The 25,476-nt window shown below is 43.5% G+C and overlaps 2 protein-coding genes across 2 annotated transcripts in view; one reads left to right on the top strand and one right to left on the bottom strand.

The window, feature by feature from the left end:
* The window catches only part of MYOCD (myocardin), a 95,187-nt gene that overhangs the window by 10,964 nt on the left and 58,747 nt on the right, over window positions 1-25,476 (top strand). The window lies entirely within an intron of this gene.
* On the bottom strand, window positions 20,569-20,994 carry LOC117041116 (peptidyl-prolyl cis-trans isomerase NIMA-interacting 4-like). The gene is given in 2 exon segments (XM_033139505.1): window positions 20,569-20,707; window positions 20,710-20,994. Coding segments are annotated over 2 exon segments (378 nt in total). The 5' UTR covers window positions 20,969-20,994; the 3' UTR covers window positions 20,569-20,588.

Raw genomic sequence — 25,476 nt, 5'->3', positions numbered from 1 at the left:
CCGAGTGATCTAGCTCCAACCCACTGGAGTAAGAGATGGGCACAAAGCTATCTGATTCTAGCAGAACAAAACAAATATTCTGGCCCTGCAATCTTCTGACCATATATAGACTTAACTAGCCTTTTGGAAGATATGGCTGATATCTGTGATCAGTACAGAGCAATTAGTTATGAAATGTCTGTGCCGCCAAAGGGTGGTTTATAAGGATACTTTTTAAAAACCATCTTTTCCCCCTTTGTGTGCTTGCATGTACGTATTTCAGCTCATGGGGACCCTATTATTGCCACTGAAAGCTGGGTCATTGTAACCGAGAAGTGCTTAATAACAATTGAATCTGGGCAGCAAGAACCAAATTGAGTAATTCTCAAATTGGAAATTGTTGAGAGAGGTGTGTGAGTGTAGTTATTGGGTGCTACTCTCACTGCTGTAGGAATTTCTGCAATAAAAGTGCTGATTGTTCCCATTTTAAAGTGAACAGGTTATATATATCCTGTACACTGAGCATCCTGATTTGCTTACACAAATTTTCTGCACATTTAGATTATATATGGTATTTTGTTTTGATTTGTGTGGGGGACAGTTATATGGCAATGAGTCTTTGTTCTACATTACGGTAATTCAGATTTGCTTGTGTGGTGTTTATACATCTTCTGGTTGGTCTTTCATTTATCCCACACTTTTCAGTGCATTTCCCCATCACTTTCCAAACCTCAAAAAAAACCACAGATTGTTTTTTTTAAATAGATTTGTTGTTCGGGATGATGGGACTGTTTAATACATTTTAATTGTGCAAACCTAAAGTTCTGATAAGCACTTGAATCCCTTTCACAAAATTGTGACAGTCTGGAGGTACCCTATGTTTTTCACATTGCAATAGGATGTTGAGTGGTTTAAATACCACCCTACTCTCTGCTGTACCCAATTTTGCAGAGATAAAAGAGTCAGAAAGTGATGTTCCAACTGGAATTTTGTAAGTTTCAGTATTTTATTAAAGTGTCTATTTCTGTAGCTATCAATATTTTATTAACTTTATGCATTTTAAAATAGTTGCTTGATCCTTCCAGGGCCCTATGTTTGTTGTTGTTGTTTAGGAACCCATTGTTTCCACATAAACGGCACAATAACTCTCTGGAAGGTGAATTCAGAGGAGGGTCACAAGAGAAAGGAATTGAATTAGATAGAAAGTGAAAGCAAAGCCTCCAGGGTCAACATGCACTTTAATCTGTTACTAAGAATAACCTGTTAGTATAATATGCACAGCCTAAAAGCGAGAAGGCAATCAAACAAGTGTAAACTAATATAGTGAGCTATTGGTATAGGAGCATGTAAATTGGAAACAGGTGTTGAGTGACTGAGAGCAAGCATGTGATGACAGGGCGCTCTGAATCAAGACAGAGGGTTTCTTTGCTGAGCATCTTGTTTTGCATTTACTCTTAGTTTTGTTTGCTACAGTTTAAATAAAAGCCAAACATGAATCAAACATCAGCTGGGATCCTAATGCTACATTAAAAAATTGTTTTGCTTTGGAAACTGCTCTTTGGGGTAACTGGAGCCTTGTTCTTCTGCCTACACTATCCTGTAGATAATTTAAAGTTGTACTGTGTGTGGATTTGGAGTGATTCCCAGGAGCAGAGCCAATAGCAAACATCTAGCATTAGGGACATGTCCACTCTGTAAGCTTATCCTCTGACGGATGTTCTTGCAGGCTGGATCTGGCCAGTGAATGCCAGAAAGTGATGGTGTGGACAGTTTACAAGTTGCTTGCCAGGAAATGACCGGTGAGAGTAGATCATTTTCAAATGGGTTGGTGGACTCTGCAGACAGAGGATATCTTTTAGAGAACAGCACGGAAGTGTCCGTTCAATATGTTTATTCTAAATCACTGTCTGCTACTCTATTTACACTTTCCCTAATGGCTTTGGAGCTCCTAGCAGAGAGTGTAGATTGTTAACTCAATATTTGTGCATACAGTCACTGATGCACTGATATATAGTCACTTGGGGCTAAAGGAGACCTTCGGGCCATGTCTCCCTATAAATGCTTGCAACCATGTACAGATGCCAAAATGTAAAAAAAAATGTGTAAAATACATCTGCGCTGTGTCAGTTATGAAGGTGCATCAGTTATGGTTCAAAAACATCTTTTCTCTTTGAAATGTAAGGCAGCTAGAGGGGGAACCCCTCCCACTAATGCCCCCTGCCCCTTATGGTACAGGGTGATGGAACACAGGTAGGGGAGGCCACTTGCCATGAGCCCATCAGACTCCCTGCCAGCCTGTGAGTCGCATCCTGAGGCCAGCTGAAGCTAGAACATATTCAGGTGAGGAAAAGGGAACCCTATCTATCAATCCCTAGTAACAAAGAAGTAACATATGGACCACAGACAAAGCCTTTATTGATTAGTATCCAAGGTGGAGTAGATACTGAAAGAGAAGGACATGTGTAAGAATGCCAGCTGGTCACTCAAGCTGGGCTACTGGGCCTTGCTCAGCAGCTCAAGGTGTAGCAGGTGCAATGTACTTTGTGGACCAGCTCCACATTAAGCACTTTCCCCTTCCACATAACTGTCATAAAGCTTGTCAGGATACAGGAGCCTGTCTGGAGCTAAGTAGGTTAATGACCTCACAGAGGAAAAGCTTTTCTCTTTGACCGCCCTTGTCCTGCCCACAACTCCTTCCTATTTCAGTTGTTCTGCTGTGGTAGCAGGGCTTCTGCTGAATTCTTGTTGTTCAGTCGTTCAGTCGTGTCCGACTCTTTGCTTTGATGGTGTTTCCTGCTTGGCAGGGGGTTGGACTGGATGGCCCTTGTGGTCTCTTCCAACTCTATGATTCTTCGTGACCCCATGGACCAGAGCATGTCAGGCACGCCTATCTTTCACTGCCTCCCGCAGTTTGGCCAAACTCATGCTAGTCGCTTCGAGAACACTGCCCAACCATCTCATCCTCTGTCGTCCCCTTCTCCTTGTGCCCTCCATCTTTCCCAACATCAAGGTCTTTTCTAGGGAGTCTTCTCTTGTCATGAGGTGGCCAAATTCTATATCCTTGCAAACAGGGGATCTTCAGATTCTTAAGAATGTTGTGTTTGTATGTGACTTTTGAAGCACAGCATGTTGCATATTCACATATATGTGAATATTCACATATTCACAGTGCCATTCATTCATTTCCAGCTTTTCTGTAGACCACAGTGGCCTAGAATCTTTCTTTATGCACCAGGGCTTCAGTCCTCTAGATTTTATTAGGTATTTTGCAATTTATGCATTTAAAACTCTAAAAACTCCAAGATTAACAATAAACCACAATAAAAAGCAAACCTTTAGGAGATAGCTGGAATATCACCATCCTACCTGCCCCCCCCTAGAGGAAGTTCTTCAGTTTCAAATGTTCTCTCTCTGCCACTTGATTTTTGTGACAGAATGTCACAATTTATTATTTTGTCTTGCACTTGCAGCTCATTTGTTCACAATGCTCAGACGTTATTAAATCTTTTAGCATGTTGTTGGAGTTTGCTTGTTGATTGCTATAGCACAGGAATAGACTTCCTGGTGCCCTCCAGATATTGCTGGACTCCAATTCCCAGCATCCCTCATGCTAGGGCTCATGAAAGCTGGGGGTCCAACAGCATTTGGAGGGTATTTACCTGCAACATGCTTCACAATTTTGGGTGCCTTTGGGTCACCCTCCCCTCCTCCAGTGTTTCATTTGTTTATTTTAAAGCACTGAAAGACCACTTAGTATCTTAAAAATATCTAAACAGTATACAATATAAAAAATACATCAATAAAACAAAAATACAGCCTAAAACCAATAAAACAGCTGTAAATAAACCAGAGATTCAGGGGATTCGGTCACATAAAATAGTCAGATCTTTTGGGTCAGCTTTACAAAAAGATACATTTACATAGACATTATAAATATATGGTCAGATGCTTGTAAAATCTGTTATTTTTTCACAGACTATTTTATGCCCAGTGAAATTTTTAAAAGCATTAACTATATTTGTGTGTTCCCGTTTCCATAACTGAATATATATATATATATATATATATATATATATATATATATATATATATATATATATATATATATATTTCTGAGGCAGTCCTGTTTTTCTTGCTCACATTTGAACTGACTGCAAGGTGAAGTAGTTTTCCTCAGAGTGAATGAGTTTGTGTGACTTTGCATTTTAAGGACATCAAAGAGTAGAGTGCTAGGTCTCCAGCTTTCTTTGCGAAATGACTTATTTTATTGATGTTTAATATATGTGTAACTGTGGTATTTCAGATATTTTGTCTAATGTCTCACAGATATTAGCTATCAGTGCACAGTCCCACTAACAATTTACATTTCCATTGATTTATAGCAGCCACAATAGTCTGAAGTATTGATCATCTCCATATGTTCAATACATCCATAATACTGACTGCATTGTGTGGTGTTCCATAGGATTCCTCAGGGAGAAACATGGAGTAGCACTGTATTTATTGATATTCTGCCTGGGTGAAGCCTAATGTGAGCAAACTGGATCAGAAATCTTCTATCCTAATTGTATAAATATTCTAAATGACTTGCATGGAAAAGATTATGAGGAAGATTATGATGGAAAAGATTATGAGGACGATTATGATGGGAAAGATTTTGATGTCATAATTGCTGTGCTTCAGAGTGGCTTTGGGTAGACACCATTTTATTTTGAGGTTTCTGTCCTTTTTCTCTTCTCCACATCCAAGGAGAGGATGTGGACATCTAGGAACATGGTGTGAGTGTCTCGTTATATCTGCATGGTGAGAAGGGTTTTGCTCCTATCTGCTATTTTTATTGTGAAACATAGAGTAACCTGTCCCATTTCACTGTCTGAGGCAAAATGGGCAGGTGCCACCCACCTGCCAAAGCCTTGCTTACCAGGGTCATATGACGACCGCTTCCAATGACAAGGATACTTGACTAGTAGCAATGAAGTTCTGTCTCTATAGTTTTGTTATATTGTGGAGAGTCTTTGTTGTGGGTATTTGGGAACGTGGCAATATTCTAAGCACCAGAGGATTGCCTTTACCTAGTTTCACTTTCCATTCCTTTTTGATAGTTTTAGTTTTGTGCAGGCAGTAGCCATGAAAGGTTCTGCTCTACTTCCAGTGACCCTCATAATCCGCAGACATAGTCTATGCAGAGCTAGTCTAACCTGATGTTCGCCAGGGGTCTCACTGATGCCCCTTCCCCTTGCAAAATGCAATAGCTTAGAAACACATTTTTAAACGCTGACTTGAGCCAAGTCCTCTTGGCCACTTCACAGGACAGAAATTATTTGAAATGTGTAGGCTACACAATACTACTTAAAATAGCCTATAACGAGTGGAAGTGGGGAGGGGGAGAGATTAATGGCTTAAAACAAAATAATGAAAAGGTCATTCAGACCGTAATTGTCAAACCCTCCCTGTACTGTCTCATATCCATATCAATTCTGTTTGATGGTGACTCAGAAAATGATCCCTGGCATTTATCTTTCCCTCAGACTTTATGAAAAATTGATTGACTCCTTTTGCCCAAGAAGTTGCATTAAATAAGAAATAAAATGTTGTTTATGGGCAACTTTGCCTTCTAGCAATCAGAAAGGGCCAGTTTTATAAGAACAGGGCATCAATTTTTAATACCGCAAAGTACCTGCATATTTGACATGGCAAACTGAAATCTTTGGATATTATCCTCTCTGGAATGATTCCTGGAGTTAAACAGAAACAGCAGTCCCTGTTTCCCACTGTTCCCACCTCTTTTCACCCTCCAATAATACTTATGAGCTCTGAATGAGAGAGGATGATAACATGGGGGTAGGGGTGGGTTTCTGATTAAGAGGGTGTTCGTGAGATTGCTTTCAGAGATGGGCTGGCTCCTAGGTTGGCCAGGTGCAAAAGAGGACTGCGCTTTTTAACCTTTAAGAGTTATATAAATGAGGGCATTTCACCCAGGTATAGTTTGCATGACAATCTTTGTACATGTGTTTGGCATTTATTAAGCAATGAACAAGCCGCTGTAATAGTATGAATAAGGTTACCAGATTTTTTTCAATGAATCCGGGGACACTTTTCAACTTCAATGGATTTTGTATGGGGACCGATTTGAAAATTCGGGGACTGTCCCTGGGAAACGGGGACGTCTGGTAACCTTAGTATGAGACTCCTCCTGCAAACACTGCAGTCTATGGCAGCACAGCTTAAGAGTGCTACAGGACCCAACTCTATGCCTGGACTGTTGGGTTTAGGTTGCGGCTTTGACCCTTTCTTCATTTTCATCTGGTAAAGAGAAGGCTGGAACCTTTTCTTTCCCTGGTTTTTGGATACGAAGCTGCTTCAGGTCCAAAGTCTGGTCATTGTTGGCCCACTGTTGTCTTACTCAGACTGGCAGCAGCTCTTTAGAGCCTTGGGCATCTGAGCACAGGACTTTCTGCATGTAAAACATGTTCTGTACCACTGCGCTGTGGTCCCTCCACCCCACCCCACCCATATTTTTGTTTGTCTCTTGTGCTCACAATGCATGCATCTGTAGAGACATCAGCTCTTAGCGTGGGTTGAAGACTGTTGAAGAGCTGTCAGCTCTCAGTGAGTTTCCTAGGAAATTTTGAAATGGGAAAAAAATGCCAATGCAAATTAGGGGGATTTGCATAATATTTTTTTCAGTTTGCATCAGAATTTTTTCTGGTGTCATGGAGAGTGATTTAATTTAGCTTGCTCATTTTATTTGTATTTAGTATGTGAAGAAAAAAAATTCAAAACCGCCCAACTTTCCTAATGTTGTATTTGCAACTGGCATTCATTCATTGCTACTAATTAGCTCATGAAGTAGAAAAATTTCTACCCCACTAGTGAAACTGTCAAGTTCAAATGCCCATTACCAGTAAGTTAGAGGTGCCATGAACCCTGAACAGACAAAGCCTATTTTGGTATACTTTGCCCACATGGGCTGGAGAAAATGCAGAGCTTATCAAAATATGTTGAAATGTACTTTTGTTTGTTTTGCATAGATATTCTTGACTGGGGGGGGGGAATCCTGTGCGAAGATGAGAGACACGGCAGCTCATTTTATTTATTTGCTTGTAAACTTTATATTCTGCCCTTCATTTCCAAGCGATTCTAGGGGATGCCCATCAGTTCAACAGTTCTGAATTCTCTTGACCAACTTTATCCAGGAGCTCATTCATGTTAGACCCAATAAAAAAGAAACTGCCTGGAGAATGGAGACCTCCTCTATTTTGTCCAGATTTCCCTACTCTTACAATTTATCACCCCTTCCTCTGAGCACAGATTAGCTGAGGGAGCGGCATGTGGTCAGTGTACCAACTTCAGACTAATTTGGAAGGGCTGTGGCCTTGCAGAGCTGCCATTCTAGCACCTTGCCTCAGCCATAAACTCATTCCAACTTAAAAGGGAAAGTGACCCAGATGCATTGTTGCACACAAGTCTTCAATTATACAATGTCCTGCAAGCATCAGATAAAGCAATAACACAGAAAAAGGTCATAACAACACCAGCTATGTCATGAATAGCAGCCACAAGTAGCGGCCAGAGACTTGATCCAGTCTAGGACTAGAGCGATGAAGAGATAGAAATGCTGCTGGCTTTGAGTCCTTTTGTAGTGTGTTCCAAGCAGCTGTCAACTGCTCAGACGTTGAACGACTGGGACCTCCCAAAGGAAAATAAAACCTTCAGAGTGGCCAGCTGCAAGAAAACAGTGGATCTTTGAGGATGCACTGCTGAGGGAAACATGAACAAACGTAGAAGATAATCGGATTTATTTCGCTGCAGACTAATGTTCTGCAGAAGGGATAGAGATAAATAGTGGTTCGTTTGAGGCGTGTCATGAACTAGATGAACTTCAGCTAATTAGTTTAAACAAATGAAGAAAAGCAGCAAAGTATTAGGTATGCAGAAGTATGAAAGTACTTTTGCGGAAGACTCTACTCCTACAGCTTGTTAGACATAATTATATTTCTTCTGCTGGCAATGGTGTCATTCTCATTTCTTTTCTCTGAGCCCCACTGGTTGTAAAAATTAATGGCATCAAAATATCAAGGCTTGGATCCTAAGGTAACTTAAGATAGCTCATCTAAGAAACGTTTCCCATCCCCTCCTCCCAACTGCAGCCACCTGTGACTTCTGAAAAGCCTTTAGGAGATCTTCCTGAACAATGTGGAATGGGACATGGAGGTTTGCTGAAGGGAGGAGGGGACAGGACACTTCCTTATGTTAGGATCCAAGCCCGCATCCTCTAGTCATTCCCACATTGTTCAGGAGGGGACCCTGAATCTCCAGATATGCTTTTGGGGGAGAGCGCAAGGAGCTGCGTGTTGCAATGGGGAAAGGAAACTTTCTTTCCGTGAAATTTCCTAAGGAACTTTTTTTTTTAGACCCAAGAATTACAGACTTGTATCCACAGTGGTTCCTTCTTTTAATTATATTTTGTCGGATAGATAACAGTTAGTTCAGATGCAGTAGGGTAGATCACGATTCCACTCTGGCATCTGTCTTCTTTCCTGACTCACATCTGTTACCCAAATATGCTTCCCCAACTAAGTAACCACGTACCTTGTGTACCAGGTGTGTGTGTCACAATTGTATCTTTGCCACCTGTATTTCCTGTCTGCCTTTCCAGACTTCCCAATACAGTTTCCTCATAGTGTCCCTTAGGGCAGCAGTGACTGTTGGGTCCTGTATACTCATTTTGATAGCTGGAATCTTTACTGTGGCTCAGTGGCTCAATTCATAGAGATGATCCCTCAAATCATGGTTTGGAAGGATTCCAAAATGAGTCATGGGCTTCTGTGCTTCCTTCTTCAATTATTACCTGTTATGCATGCCCCCCTCCCTCTTTCTCTCATGCCAGCTATTCATAATTGGTTGTCCTATCTGTGGTGGACTATGGTTAGCTTTTGCTCTTTAAATCTCAGAATTCATTTTTCAAATTGGAGTTCTGGAGGATGAGTGCTAACCATGGTCTGCCAACTGTCACTTGAGGGAAGAAAGGAACATATGGTTTGTTTACAATCATTTGAACCAAGGAGGGGACCTGTCACTTTCCAGATGTCACCCAACCAGCAAAGCCAATGACCAGGGATGATGGGAGTTATAGTCCAGCAACATTTGGAGGGCCACAGGTTCCCCATCACTGCTCCAAACCATGACCCATCTGTTCTGAGAACTGAATAAACTAACTATACATAGGTTAATAAAAAAAGTGTTTTACTCAATTTCTCAGCATATTCCTTCATAGCTAGGACAGAGTTCAGCTAGCCAATATGCACTGTATGTTTATTTTCCTATATGACTGATTTTATGTTCTTTCCCAGTTTCTCCTTAAGTAAACCTTTTCGATTTGTTGAAGAATATTGGGTTTTGCCTCTGGAATTCAGTATTTTGAACTTAAGCCTGCATAAGACTACTGCTTAGCTCTATGCTATCTTGACTTTAGTCTTCAGTAGAAGTAGTATCAGGGTTTGAAAGGTCCATTATTTAAGTAGGAAAGGTAGGTGTGTGTGTGTGAGAGAGAGGGGGGGGAGAATGAAATTTCCATTTCAAATTCCTGAAGATTTGGTGTTTTTAGATATCCTACCTATTATAGCTTATCCTACCATTTGACATCAAGATGGGAATCTTTGCATGAGAAGTACATGAACTTCATGGGATCAGTCCTTTATTTTTCTTCAGACAGGGACTCTGATCCTCACATTACAGTGGTACCTCGCAAGACAAATGCCTCGCTAGACGAAAAAGTCGCTAGATGAAAGGCATTCGCTAAAGAAAGGGTGACTCGCAAGACGAATTTTCCTATGGCCGTGACTCGCAAAACGAAAACGTTTTGCAATTCCCCCTCCCTAAAACCGCACTTCCTCCGACCGTGCTTCGCAAGACGAAATTTCCGCTATACAACAACACTCGCGGAACAAATTAATTTCGTCTTGCGAGGCACCACTGTATATGCTTATTTGCATCCATTGAAATTGGAGGGGCTTACTTTATCCATAGGAAAACAGAGTGATGGTCTCAAATTTTTACTCTTAAATGTGTCAGGCAGAACAGCCCCTTCTCAGCAACAAGTAATCCTGAAGATTTTTAACACTGGACCATGAGGGCTCCCTGGAGTCTCCCATTCTTTAGCTTTCCATCTCCACTCTGGTCAGGATCCAAGACTGCATAATAATATCACACTTGGATTTACACTTCTTCTTGGCTCCCCAATTCATTAGACTGTTCTTAATATGCATGTAGCCTTTTCCTGTGTTTTGAATCAAGACGGCACCAAGCATTCTTTCCAAGGTGTACTGGCTCCAACTCAGCTGTTGTGTTGATCTTAATAGCCTCCAGGTTCTTCAGGAAGCTAAGGATTCTACTGCTACTGTTGACAAACTATTGTTCAAAGAATCTGGAGGCTCACTAAAAGATCTGGGTAATGAGAAACAGGCTGAACAATACCTTTTAGCTGCAGGGCCTGGCAGTGGTAATGCAACCTGAACTGAGCAATTAATCTAGCACAATTATTTGCAGCATTCCCCTCCTACAGAACACTAGAAAGAGTCTGAATACTTCAGATACTGTAGCAAATTAGTTGCACGTCTGACTCTCTAATGAAAGTCAAGAGCCATGTGCTTTGCCAGCAACCTTGTGTAATGCTATGCCTTAAAAAAATAAAAATTAACCAGGTCATGTCAACACTGGCTGTTTACTAACTTGTCAGTGTCAATTAATGACTCTTTGCATCTAAACTTGCATATACTGAAATATCAAAGAACTGAATGACACGGTGGTTTTGCATTTCCAAGGTATTGCAGGTTAGACTTTGCTCTCTTTGGACACAAAAAAACTGTGTATGGACAGAAGTTTCGTTGAATGAATACTAAAACAGTTGGTTGTAGGTATTGTAACTGTTTATGTTGAATGAAGAGGATGACTGATAAAATCACCTTCACGCATATACATGTATTGAAAGAGTCACTACATTGTATTTATTAGAGGGTGGGCGGGGAAGGTGTACAGTGGAACCTCGACTTACGTACGGCTCTACTTACATATGATTCCAGTTACGACCTTCAGTAGGTGCTTTGACTTACGAACTTTCCTTTAGATATGAACAGAGGCCTTGCCAGCAGCCTGGAGCTCGCCCGGCCAGCGCTGGGGCCGCTGCCGCCGGGAAGAGGCCTCCAGTTTGCCAGAGCTCACCCCGCTGACTGTGGAACACCGCTGAGGCCTCTGCTTCCAGGGAGAGGGCCCCCATCCCACCCCCAAACCTGTGGAAGCAGTGCCGCCTGCAAGAGGCACAGCAGGGCACACTGCAGCCCCAAACCCCGCTAAGGAACTAACCTGAGGCAGTCCAGAGAAGAACCTGGCCTGGCAAGAAAAAAAAGTGACCCTGGCCGAAGTGAATCAGCTCTTTACTGACCCTTGCCCCACCCCCAGCTTGTAGCCAGGTAAGCCCACCCACCCTCTGTGCACGTAAGAAAAAAAATGTTTTTTTTCCCATCTACAATACTGTCTTTTTTAGTACAGTACATTGATTATTGGTTTCATTTTATGGATCTATGGTCTCGTTAGACAGTAATGACCGTTCCCCACATTAAATGGGGAGCGGCTTTTGCATGGTCGCGCACAGCCCCCTTGGATCCCAGAGCGCCCCCTGCCAGTTTGGGCTGGCGTTGCCTTCCCCAGGCTGGATACCTGTGGTCTCCACCTACCTAAGCCAGTGTCCAATCCCGCCTGGGGGAGGCGTTGCCAGGGGGATTGCCCAAGGGAGGGACCACCCAGCCCACACAATAGAAGGTGTAGCTTACCTGGGAAACAGCAGTCGGGCTCCAGAGCTTCTCCCACCTGCCACTCCCTCAATTAACTATTATTTTTGCAGGTTAACCTCTTCTCCACAGGTACGCAAGTGCTGCTATGTCAAGGCCGCTGTTGAAGGGCCGGAAAGGAATTTCCCTGCATTGGCAGGTTTTGCCTTTCCCGTAGCAAAATGTCACAACTTTGGCGGTTTCAGGCCTTGGGCAGAATCCTTTAGTCATCTTCCTAAATGGGGAGGCATGGGGGTGCCCCCCCACCCCCAGTGCGGCAGCGATACCAGGGTTCCCCGTTAAAGGGGTCATTGCCCTCCCCCTCCAGCAACGGCGAATGGGGGGCGGGCTATCTGCTTGAACATATGTTCTCCAGAGCTGGCCCAATCCCCACACATTCTGGATAACCCTGAAGTTCCCCAGATCCCCAGCTGGGGGCTGGGAAGGATAAACACCCAATGCCTGAGCCAAGGTCTCCCTACATCTGAATCTTAATAAAGTTGTGGCCAATTTTAATCCCAAGGCACATTGTCTTGTGTCATTATTCCTCTCAGGGGTCGCTTGGGGTTTGGGGGACTCCGCCTGTCCACGCAAAATCCGTGTTAAATTGCTGTTTTAGGGGGTGTTTTTCATTGTCTAGAACGGATCGATTCACTTTTCTATTACTTTCTATGGAAAAGTGCACCTCTACTTATGTACATTTCTAGTTATGACCGGACCTCCAGAATGGATTATGGTTGTGAGTAGAGGCTCCACTGTACTACAAAGAAGGAAGGAAGGAACAGATGAGAGAAATATAGTATAAGGAATGCCTGGTAGCATCAGGCCATTTTGACATGAAAATGTGGAAGCAATTACTTTTACAATGGAGAAATTACATTTTCCAGGTTTCAGCTTTTGACTAGTCACAACCTACAGTTCCCTTGTGGTGAGTTCTTATTATGTGGGAAGCAACCATAATTGTAAACTGTAGTCAAGGGAGAGAAGGGAAGAGGGCTACTCTCAGCTCTCCTAATGGCCACTTACCATTGGCTTCATTTGCAGCCTGGCACGCTCAAGACGAGGGCCATCATCCTGCCCTGCACAACCATTGGAGGGCATCAGAGCCTCCTTCCATGGCCACATGGGATACTGGGATCTGCCAGTTTGAATCAGCCAATCAGCCAATCACGGGCTGACAGGCTCACTTGGTCGTAATGGCGGACCAGATGGGGGACTCCTTTCCTGAGGCCTCACTTGGGTTCATTTGCCTTCTATATAGGGTAAGCTGCATCAGTGCCAGTTAGCTAGCTTCATCACACACTGTTTTGGGGGTTCTTCACATACTACAGAGTGGATTGGGCGAAGACAGGGGTGGGGGGGTATGGAGGTTGGAAAGCTCTGTTGCACTAGTGGGAGCTAGTGTGCCATACTAGTTGAAATTAGTAGACCTTTCTTAGTCATGTTCATTCATTTCTATGGGTAAAACTTAGTTGAACACTATTCAGGGCTTTTCCACACTTTCGCTTGTTCTGTGCCTAGAACGCGTGGGTCCAAATGGTTTTCCATTTGACCTCCACTTTCTAGGCACAGATCTGAGAGGGTTTCCCCTTGCCCTGCTCATTTCCTAGTGGAAATCTACACTTCAGCTCTAAATCAAAGCAAACATCAACCTGGAGAAAACCAGAATTGCCATTTGCACTAAGGAGCAGTTCTGCAGCAGGACAAGAGGAAGTGTGGACAAGCCCTCAGTGAGATTAAGGTTAACAGTTTGCTTGATGGGTCGTATATAGTAAAGTAAAAGGATTTAGACATTTAATACTGCGATCTCAACCCCATGCATATTTTCTCAGAAGTAAACCCTTCTGTGTTTGACTAGGTTTGTCCCAGGTCAGGGGCATAGCAAGGGGGGCGGGGGGCGGCCCACCCCGGGTGACACTTCGGCTGGCCACCCCACCCCGCCGGGCGGGCCCTGAATGGGGACATGCCCCTTTCCCCCCTTCCAGCGGCTATTTTTCGGCGTGAGGGGCGGGCCAGTGAGGAGAGGGCATCATGCTTGTCCCTGGCATGACCCCCCCCTCGCTGGCCCACGCCCTGCCAAAAAAAAACCGCTGGGAGGGGGAAAAAGGGAAGCAGAGCAGGCACGTTCAAGCGCCTGCTTTGCCTCCCCTTTCCCCCTTCCAGCGGTTTTTTTTCTGTGCGAGGGGCGGGCTAGCAAGGAGGGGGTGTCATGCCAGCGACAAACGTGATGCCCTCTCCTCACTGGCCTGCCCCTCGCGCCGAAAAATAGCCGCTGGAAGGGGGGAAAGGCGGCATGTCCCCATTCAGGGCCCGCCCGGCGGGTTGGGGTGGCCAGCCAAAGGGTCACCCCCTCCCCTGGAACCCGGGGTGGGCCGCCCCCCGCCCCCCTTGCTATGCCCCTGACCTGGGACAAACCTAGTCAAACACAGAAGGGCATAGCCCCCTCGCACAGAAAAAAAACCGCTGGAAGGGGGAAAGGGGAGGCAAAGCAGGCGCTTGAACGTTCCTGCTCTGCTTCCCTTTTTCCCCCTCCCAGCGGGTTTTTTTGGCAGGGGTGGGCCAGCGAGGAGGGGGGGTCATGCCAGGGACAAGCATGATGCTCCCTCCTCGCTGGCCTGCCCCTCGCACAGAAAAAAGCCAGGGGAAAGGGGAAGCTTCCCCTTTTCCCGCTGTCAGCGGCATCCACGTGCGTCATGACGTCACGACGCATGCGTCATGCCCCTCCCCCAGGGGGGTGCCTCCGCGGCGGCGGCACCCCAGGCAGTGCAGAGGCTTCCTACACCCCTGTCCCAGGTTATTGTGTGTACAGGATTACAGCCACAAGAAGTGAGAGGTTGTGTGTTTTCATGCTTGCTATTTCCATGCTTTTCATGGAAGTTGCATGTCTCTTGTACAACAAAATATATGCTGTCTCCACATTTGAACCTTCCATGTTTCACAGGTGGGGCAGGGGAAGATTTGAAAGTAACAGGCAGGAAGGCAGGTTAAGTTCTTCTTTGGTTTGGACCTTACAGAGGAGTACAAAATCAGCACTTTATGTACATCAGGGGTAGGCAACCTAAGGCCCGTGGGCCAAGTGCGGCCCAATCACCTTCTCAATCCGACCTGCGGATGGTCCGGGAATCAGCTTGTTTTTACATGAGTAGAATGTGTGCTTTTATTTAAAACGCACCTCTGGGTTATTTGTGGGGCATAGGAATTAGTTCATATTTTTTTTAAAAAAAAATAGTCTGTCCCACCACATGGTCTGAGGGACGGTGGACCGGCCCACGGCTGAAAAAGGTTGCTGATCCCTAATATACACGAAGTAGTTAAAAGACCAATGGAGAAGATAAAGTGGAGTTTCCTTCAGCTACAGAAAATGAAACAAATGCAGACTGACAGGTTAGGTACAGGTTGAATACAGGTTATACATTTAAAACCTATTATCCCTCGCAAAGAATCTTGGGAACTGTACTTAACTCCTTATAGAGTTACAGTACCCAACACCTTTAAAAGAATTCAGTTCCAAGGATTTTGGGGTGGGTGGAGTAAACTGCTTTAAATGTATAGTATGTAAGTAGCCTTAGAATCAGCTAAAGAAGAAACTTCCTCATGTGGACTGTCTTATTTATCTAAGAGATTGGGTAAGGTTCTGATAGAGAATGTTTATATGACTAGTGATTTGCGTTTATTACGTATTTGTGTATGTGCATGCCTGTGCCTGTATGGACTGCTTTCAACATAACATTTTATGTTATGCTTTTAAAAAAAATTGAATTGTGTGAACACGTTTGTTGAACCAGTATGTAGAAAGTGATCATTCACACAGCTTTTCCAGACCTAGCCCCCATTACTGTGGTGGGGGGGGGGGCACAACAGGAACCGGTCTCTATCTGGGAAATACATATATTTGCATATTGCATATTCCTAGGAACCCTTTAAGTCTGTCAGCATGATGCTATACATTTGATTTGGATAGCTTTTGAGCTGTCATTCAAACTGTATATGCTATATGATTCTGCAGCAGAAATTGCCACATTTTTATTTTTGGCATGAGGTTTGGTAAGAGTTTTGATCCCCCCCCCCCCCAGTTTCCTATAATGCACTCTTTCTTGTACCATACTACTAAGACTCGTTCAGTAAGATTGTGATTGCTCAGCTGCTGTTTCAGGATGGGATTCCCTTGAATACATTTTTCTTTCTCCACTGCAAAGTGCACTTTGTGTGTGAACAAGGAGCAGTGCAATGGGCAAGATGCAGAGTTTGGTTTAAGCTGCAGAGACCTGAGCTGTAATGAGAGGGGGCATGTGCAGTCTCTGCTGTGATGTTCTCCTCCCCTGGCACAGCCACTTGTAACAAGTTTTATGGGAATTGATAAAGTCAGACAGCTGGATGGAAGAGCTTAAATATGCCAAACTTAAACATGCAATTGAGGACATAAATAACTACATTCCTGCTTTCATGTTTATTGTACAATTGCAACACAGCCATATTTGGAATAACTGTTCTAATATTTGAATGCAAGATGATTGGAGTTTAGCTATTATGTTTTGAATAAATTATTGTGGAAATTGAACGTTTCACATGGCCGTTATTTCTTCCATATTCACCAGTGACACCAATTCATAACCTTAGCAGACAATATGGTCTTGTGGTTGGAACACAGGAGCTGTGAATATTAAGTTTCAATACTGCTTTTGACAGAGCACCCTCACTGATCTTAAGCAAGTCCCTACTTTCCTCTTTCCATTCACATTCTGAAAAACAGAAACACATCTTTGTCCCAGGAGAGAAGAGCTGGAAATTTTTGGAACAGTTATCACCCCTTTGAAGAAGCACCATGAACAGTCAAACAGAAAGTGAACTGTTGCTTATTCTTTTCCAAGAAGTTAGAATTCCAAAGAATGGGAAGAAAGTTCAAAATAAGTGCAAATATCCACTGCACAATTGTGATATTTACCATGAATGTAAAAGCTTAAGAAGAGCCTTCTGGATCAGGCCAGTGGCCCATCTAGTCCAGCATCATGTTCTCACAGTAGCCAACCAATGTCTGTGGGAAACCAGCAAGCAGGACCTGAGCACAAGAGCACTGTCCCCTCCTGTGGCTTCCAGCAACAGGTATTCAGAAGCACTACTTTCTCCGACCAATGGCTAGTAGTCATTGTTAGCATTATACTCCATGAGACTCTTAATCTCAGAGTCGTGGGTCCCAGTACACCTGAAATTTGTTCATTAATGCAAATCTGAAACTACTGAGTTTCTAGACACATACCAATAGCTTGCTGGGCATTTTTATAATTAAAACATCAACACGTTTATAACTCCGTAGATGGAAGACTGACATCCCTGAGCCCTTCTCAACCCATCTCATCTCACCTTTCATTCCTTTGGCACCTGCTTCTTCTTCTTCCTTTCCTCTTAACAGGATTGCTCTGTATGGCTCTCAGATTTCTACATCCCTGATCCAGTAGCAGAGCATTTATGTATCGTTGTATGTGAAATTGCCTGTCAAGAGTTCTGACTGGGTTGTGATTCTGCAGGAAGCAATGCAAAATCTATACTCTCATGTTGTTGTTGTTGTTCAGTCGTTCAGTCGTGTCCGACTCTTCGTGACCCCATGGACCAGAGCACGCCAGGCACGCCTATCCTTCACTGCCTCTCACAGTTTGGCCAAACTCATGTTAGTAGCTTCGAGAACACTGTCCAACCATCTCATCCTCTGCCATCCCCTTCTCCTTGTGCCCTCCATCTTTCCCAACATCAGGGTCTTTTCCAGGGAGTCTTCTCTTCTCATGAGGTGGCCAAAGTACTGGAGCCTCAACTTCAGGATCTGTCCTTCTAGTGAGCACTCAGGGCTGATTTCTTTGAGAATGGATAGGTTTGATCTTCTTGCAGTCCATGGGACTCTCAAGAGTCTCCTCCAGCACCATAATTCAAAAGCATCAATTCTTCGGCGATCAGCCTTCTTTATGGTCCAGCTCTCATATTTTTGATTAAACTCTCATATTTTTGATTAAATAAATAGTTTTGATGAGAAAGGGGATTTTAAGAGCTTTTAATTTGTTCATTTGGGAATTCATTCCCATCTTATCCCAAGGACTTGAGATAATTATATTTACCTTTGAGTCCAACAAAACTCTTTTCCTAAAGGTGTGGGAAATCTTTGGTCCTCCAGATGTTGCTGAATCACAAATCCAATAAGACCCAGCAAGCATGGCCAATGGTCAAGGATGATGGGAGATGTAGTTGATCAACATTTGGAGGGCCAAAGGTTCCCCATACTTAACCTACTGTAATATTTAATGTCATCCTCAGTATCCCTTCAGGGAGGGGGATCTCTGGTCTTCCAGATAGATTTTTTGGACTCCAGCTGCCATCAGCCCCAGCCAGCATAACCAATGGTCAGGTATGATAGGTGTTGTAGTCCATTAGCAGCTGGGGGACCACAGGCTCCCCATCCCTCATCTACAGCATGTGCCCTTTTTGCCCAGCTAGCTTGCCAACCTGTGTATTCATGATAATCCTCATTTTTAGTTCATGGAGCACCTAATATAGCAAAAACATATGGTGGCAAAATTAATAATAGTCCATCAGTGTCATAAATAAATGCTTGTTTCTGAGCAACAGAAAAGCAAATTAAATTGGTGGTGTGGAGTGAAGCTTGGATAGGAAATGGCTTTTGCAAAAGGGCCTCAGCATTAGAGGTTTTTGTTCTCCTTCGCAAATAACTGATTGTGCCCATTCTTCCAGCACTGCCCTCAGCATACTTTGGCAGTTCTGCAAAATGGAGTAGGACAAGATCGATGAAAGCATTAAAGTTTAAACATCTTTTACCCTGGGAAGCAGAGGGTTAAATGGTAACCTTTTCAATGACCCTGCCTCTGTTTTCTCCACATTTTCCTCTTGCTCAGACTGAAGCCAAGCTTTGGCAGGGATATCCTTTCCATTAGCGTTTAAAAGACTGAGCTCTGCAATTAATTTCCTTCGTTCTATTGTCTCAAAAATGTTGGTCAACTGAGAGAATAATTAACCTTCTGGACTCGATTTCCAGCACACGCTGCAGGGCTGAGCAGCACGCCGGACTGAGGCAGACGGACTCTAGGCCTGGCTTTCATTATGAAGGAAGTGGGACTTAATGGCATGTCAGTTGGAACCTTCTCCTGGGCAAATGTATTCATGTGCGCGCGTGCGTGCGCACCCCCCCCCCTTCTGACCACATTCTTGCACATGACTAGGATCTTGCAACCAACATTGTCTCGTGTGTGTGTGTGTGTGTGTGTGTGTGTTCATGCATGCGCAAAAACATGCACAAAGCTCCAAAGTACATTAACTTTTGTAAATCCATTCATTCACTTTCTTCGGCTTGCAGGTATACATTTATCCATTTACTTATACACAACTTATTTTTTTTTTAAAAAAACTCCCATCTACACTCACACATCATTCTCATCAATACACATTCACTCACTACTATGCTGACACTAGCAATTTCCCATACACACATCATTTCAAGTCTTTCTCACAATGGCATTAAGAAAAGCCCCTGTTGTGAGTACACATACTAAGTGACTGTAGGTTTGTGATGTTCACACACAAATATGTGCACCAGTGGTGCCCGATGCCCACTGGGACTGCTGGGGCAGAAAGCAGTGAGGCCAACAGTAGTTGGAGCCAGAGCCAATTCACTGGCAGAACCAAATACCGTAATTCTAGTTTTGTCTCTATCCTCCTCCCTGTTGAGTTTTACAAAGCCAACACAGAGGAGGAGGAGGAGGAGGAGGAGGAGGAGGAGGAGGAGGAGGAGGAGGAGGAGGAGGAGGAATGTAAGTAAGAAGGCAGGCAAGCAGGTAGGGGCTGGCTGAAGATAGACAGGGGTTGGTGGGGCAGTGCTTCATTTGCACTAATGGACCAGCTTCTACTGATGCCCATCAAACTATGGATGACTTCCAGTGTTGACAACTGGCTTATATAATGGAAATCCACTTGTTTAATGGGATCTCCAGTTTCTCTTCTCCCCATCCAGCCCCCTTCATGCCCCCCAATTCTACTCCAAAAGGTCTTCCAACTCTCTGAAGCAGATTTTGGGGCTATGTGGGGGGCTTCGGTGGGAGGAAAGGAAGGAGATTGCATCTCAACCAACAGCCTCACACTTTATACTAGCACACATTATGGCAATAAATTTTCTCAAAATATCTCTCTGTACATTGGTTATACTTTGCCAACAGCAAGACCTGTTGTTGTGTATTGTGCATTCATTAGTGATCCTCAATGAACCCAGCATCCATAAAATTGGACAAATAACATCTCTTTGCTTGCTAACATACTTTCCTGCAGCCTGGCCCAAAGATAATGACAGTGCAATCAAATACTATCCTATGGCTAACAGTAAAGCAAACAATAACCCAATTACCTTCCCAACTCCTTTGAATAAGGTCACCACGATGGATTAGAGCTACAGACAGACTGGATTATGGCCAATACTATAAGGTGGTAAGAAGCAAGTTGCTGTGCTGCAGAGTCATTGTGTATGATCCTGCATGACTCTCTTATCTTCCAGTACTTTCCATTCCTTTTAAATATCTCTTGTGCTTAGTTTTCTTTCTCCTCTGGGATGCATTTGTTTGCTTGCTTGCTTGCTTGCTAGCTTGCTTGCTTGTTTCAGGGATGAGGAAGCTATGGCCCTCTAGACTTCAACGCCCATAAGCCTCAGCCAGTATGGCCCATGGTCAATGATGATGGGAATTATAGTCCAGCAGCATCTGGAGGGCCACATGTTTTTTTTTTTTCACAGAGGAACATTTTTTATTTACGCCCTTCAACCATTATGATGTGATAGCCAAACTTGGTTTTCACAGGAGGGTCTGTGTACACGGGCTTGTCCATACTGCTGACAGGCAAGGCGAAGGCTGCATCTTGGAAGAGCCTCGGCTCATCCAGCCCAGATCTCCCCCTTGTCTGGCTTTGTCCTCGCTGTACTGAGAGGCTACTTCACTGAAGCGCACCCCAGCCTTGAGTTTTTCCAATGCCTCCAGGCATCTGCTATGCTTCTCACATAGAATATGCCTCACCTTCACACTGCTGCCACCTCCTTTAGGGCCCTGGGCTTTCTTATCTGCAGCATCACTGCCAGAGGATGCTCCACCCTTTCCCCCTTTGCCTCCGCTTTTCCCTTTCGGAGGCATTTCCCCGGCTTCTTCCGCCCTCTCTGGAGGGCCACATGTTGACCACCTCTGTCTTTTAAGAAAAATAATTTGTTTCCAAACCACCTTTCCTCCAAGGAGCTTGAAGTGGCTCACATGGACATCCCCTCCCATTTTTATCCTCCACTGCAATTCTGTAAGGTATGGTAGACTATGATGACTAGCCTAAGGTCACCCAGTGGGGATTTTAACCTGGGGCTCTCCAGTCTTAGGCCACTGCTCTAACCGCTACAGGCGTAGTGGAGGAAGGTGGGCATTAGATCAATAAAACTGGTGAGGATAACAAAGCAAACAGAGTATGGCAGAGGGGGTTCTTGCCCTACTTGGATGTTGTTTTTCACCCCATACAACTCAGTAGTAAATCACAGGAGCTTGGGGACTTCTGCCTGTTGTGCATACAACTCTGCTCTCAGTTCTAAACACCCAGTGCCATTTCTCTTTCTGCATAGCTAACTAGCTAACTAACTAACTAACTCAGAACAGCCAGTTGAATTTGTTGACACATCTCAGAAAGATTGCTCCGATAAATGTACTGAATCTAAAACAAAGGCTGAGAGCATGAAATCCCTAACAGGGGTTTAGATCAAAGATAACATAATAGTACACAGAGCACTCAGAGATGTTGGGAGCCATTCCAAAACCATGTAACGTTGTTATTCGTCAGTGTTGCAGACAGCATTCAGGGGGCTGAAGGAGCTGACAAGATCTCGATTCTTGGATCTGTTCTGGTCTTCCGTACCATAACCCTACATTGTTTCCAGTACCATGTCAGTGCCCTGCTTTGATACCACAATACCATGGCCTCAGCTTAAGCACAGTCACATATATCTAGGAATGAAATCTAAAGGACACGTGCTGGTAAGTAGTAGGAAACGTCCCTTTGCTCTCCCTGCCCATGCATACTAGTGGTCTGTTGTAATGCTGCTTGCTTGGGTCTCTTGCCTCTGCCATGATTCCTTGTAAAGTGAGATTAGTTATGGAGGAGGAGAGAGAATAGTGTGTTTTGTGGAGACCCAAAGAGAATGGTGAATCTTTGTGGGAAGCAGGGATGAAAAATTGCTGGATAACCATAGTGGTCTTTATTAGCTGTTTACAAGTTTATGCTGTCAGAGCACAAAAAGACTAGTTCTCATATGTGACAGCCATGGCTTGTTTGTGTTGGGAATAAGCTCTGCAAAAGGGGCTCTGATTTGTTGCATCAGGCCCTTTGAGCCAAGAAGAGATTGTTTGTCCTCACCTGCCCTACTTTCACTGCAGTTTCTTCTATTCCCAAAGTGTGAGAATTCATGATCAAAATTTGAAGGTTCCAAGGTGAGAACTGGTATTTTCAAATGTAGAATTCAAAAGAAATTTCACAGTTCTACCCTCAACCTATTTTACATTGTTTAGGATGTACCCATCATTTAGGATGTGCAAATGACCTGGAGGAAAGTGATTAGGCTTGATGCATCATGCCTGTATTAGAATCATAGAATCATAGAGTTGGAAGAGACCACAAGGACCATCCAGTCCAACCCCCTGCCAAGCAGGAAACACCATCAAAGCATTCCTGACAGATGGCTGTCAAGCCTCCGCTTAAAGACCTCCAAAGAAGGAGACTCCACCACACTCCTTGGTAGCAAATTCCACTGCCGAACAGCTCTCACTGTCAGGAAGTTCTTCCTAATGTTTAGGTGGAATCTTCTTTCTTGCAGTTTGAATCCATTGCCCCGTGTCCGCTTCTCTGGAGCAGCAGAAAACAACCTTTCACCCTCCTCTATATGACATCCTTTTATATATTTGAACATGGCTATCATATCACCCCTTAACCTTCTCTTCTCCAGGCTAAACATACCCAGCTCCCTAAGCCGTTCCTCATAAGGCATTGTTTCCAGGCCTTTGACCATTTTGGTTGCCCTCTTCTGGACATGTTCCAGCTTGTCAGTATCCTTCTTGAACTGTGGTGCCCAGAACTGGACACAGTATTCCTGGTGAGGTCTGACCAGAGCAGAATATAGTGGTACTATTACTTCCCTTGATCTAGACGCTATACTCCTATTGATGCAGCCCAGAATTGCATTGGCTTTTTTAGCTGCTGCATCACACTGTTGACTCATGTCAAGTTTGTGGTCTACCAAGACTCCTAGATCCTTTTCACATGTACTGCTCTCAAGCCAGGTGTCACCCATCCTGTATTTGTGCCTTTCATTTTTTTTGCCCAAGTGTAGTACTTTACATTTCTCCTTGTTAAAATTCATCTTGTTTGCTTTGGCCCAGTTGTCTAATCTGTTAAGGTCATTTTGAAGTGTGATCCTGTCCTCTGGGGTATTAGCCACCCCTCCCAATTTGGTGTCATCTGCAAACTTGATCAGGATGCCCTCAAGCCCATCATCCAAGTCATTGATGAAGAGGTTGAATAAGACTGGGCCCAAGACAGAACCCTGTGGCACCCCACTAGTCACTTCTCTCCAGGATGAAGAGGAGCCATTGATGAGCACCCAAAGAATGACAGAATGAGCTTGCCAAGTCATTGCTCCAAAGAATGACAGAATGAGCTTGCCAAGTCCACAGCTAGTGTTAATGTGTGTTGCCTGGCCAGTTCCACTGGAGTAACGTTGATTGGCACCACCAGAGAATCCGAGCCATGGTCTTAATTGATATTGTGCTTTGACTTTCTCAGCGCCAGCCATTTCTACTCTCTGGCATGTCAGTTCCATTTTACTGCCTTGGCTGCTCTGCAGGGCAATCAGAGCTGCTTGCTGGGAAGCATAGTACAGTCCCTATTTTATGCCAGAACACAAGGTGAGCTGTAATTTATTTAATGCTAACTAGTATTGTATTTGACTTCTTAGATGACAAGTTTTCAGTATAATTGCCAAGCCCAGAGATGGGCTCTGTTTTAACCCAATATTTGAACATTTAGGGGAGGGGTGGTGTAATGGAAGCAGCAACCATAACATATAATAATCGTGTGTGTGTGTGTGTGTGTGTGTGTGTGCGTGTGTGTGTGCTTGGTTTCTTGAAACGATATCACACAGCCAGATCTTAAACATCTTTTAAAGGGCTAGAGGCTTCCTCTGTTTATGCCCTGAAATCCTTAGGGCTGTCAGTGGTGGGCAAACAAACTAGGGAAATGTACATATCAATCAATGGCTTTCCATGGAGAATATGCTGGTCAAGGAAGATCTTTTTCTTTCCACAATCTACAGAATATTGGACTCTCAATTTTTTCCTGTCCACTTCGTTTCACTTGGTGCTGGGAACTCAATGTTCCATTGGAAAACTTTGGAATTTTGCTATATTTGTATTAACGGTCAAGTCTTATGCCAATAAAGGTCAAAACAAAAACAAAAAAGTCAGGCCCCTATTGTTCTGTTCTTATTGTTTGTTTGTTTTAAAATGATACCTTGCAGGAAAATGTACTACAGGAAGTTTTGCCAGAAATTTAGAGCTGTATTAAGCACCAGCAGAGATGTTTGAAACATTTTAAAATACAAATTGTACTACTTTTGAGAAAGTGGTCATTGGATCATCATCATAGCCATTTCCACATAATGAGTAATACAGCTAATAGAGAGACAGAGAGATGTTTGTGTATTTATATGTTGAAAGATAACGACACAGATACCAGTACATTGTTGGGGTTTTACTAACTGTCTCAATGCAGTTTTCTCTCCCTGTGTGAGCAGTCCTAACTTTTCTCTGGTACTTGTTTACATAGAGGAATGTGTGTTGTGTGAAGTAGGAGAACATGAATTTAGGTTTGAGACAGATAATAGTTATTTAAAAGAGGAGCATGTATTGTTTTCTGTAGTAGTGTGTTTACTCTTCTATGTTTGGTGATCAGATTTTGTGATGTTTTAAACAATCTGTATAATGTCTTCTTTTCTGACCAGAGATGACAGTAGGACAGAAATAAATAAATACAATGTTTGTGCAAAGAAGACCTGGCCATGAGACTTCATGTAAAAGTCTCACATGGATTTGGCTGCAGCATTTTTCTTCATCACAGTAAAATGCTCTTCGGGAGCACATCACTTAAATAAGGTTTAGTATTTTTCTCTGGAACCAGCTTAAATTCTAAGGTAAAAGGTAGGATTACATATATACCCACAGGGCTCTAGCACTGGCAAGACAAACTGAGATGTTTAAATTCTCCCCTAGCTGGTGCAATATTGGGCTTTCAAACCCTACTCTTTGGCTTGCTATATTTTCAAACTGTGTTGAGTTTAGAAAAGTGAATTTCTGGTCTAGCCATCACAAACGTACAATGATGAATAGAACTGGCTTCACATTTAAAATTATTTGGAAAGAAATAGGACATAAATTTAATTAACTGGAAAATTTTCCCTCCCCAACATGATAGATTCCAATATTTTCAAAATATTATAGGTTCATCCCCATTTTCATAATAGAATTTGGTTATAATTTTTTGAAGGGAGAGGAGTTAATAAAAAAACCCCTCTACATTTTCTGTTTTCATAGAGGCTGGACAAAAATTCAGGCTGTGG

This window comes from Lacerta agilis, chromosome 2 (assembly GCF_009819535.1).
Source record: "Lacerta agilis isolate rLacAgi1 chromosome 2, rLacAgi1.pri, whole genome shotgun sequence".
In the NCBI taxonomy this organism is placed as follows: Eukaryota; Metazoa; Chordata; class Lepidosauria; order Squamata; family Lacertidae; genus Lacerta; species Lacerta agilis.
This window is presented reverse-complemented; position numbering and strand designations above follow the sequence as displayed.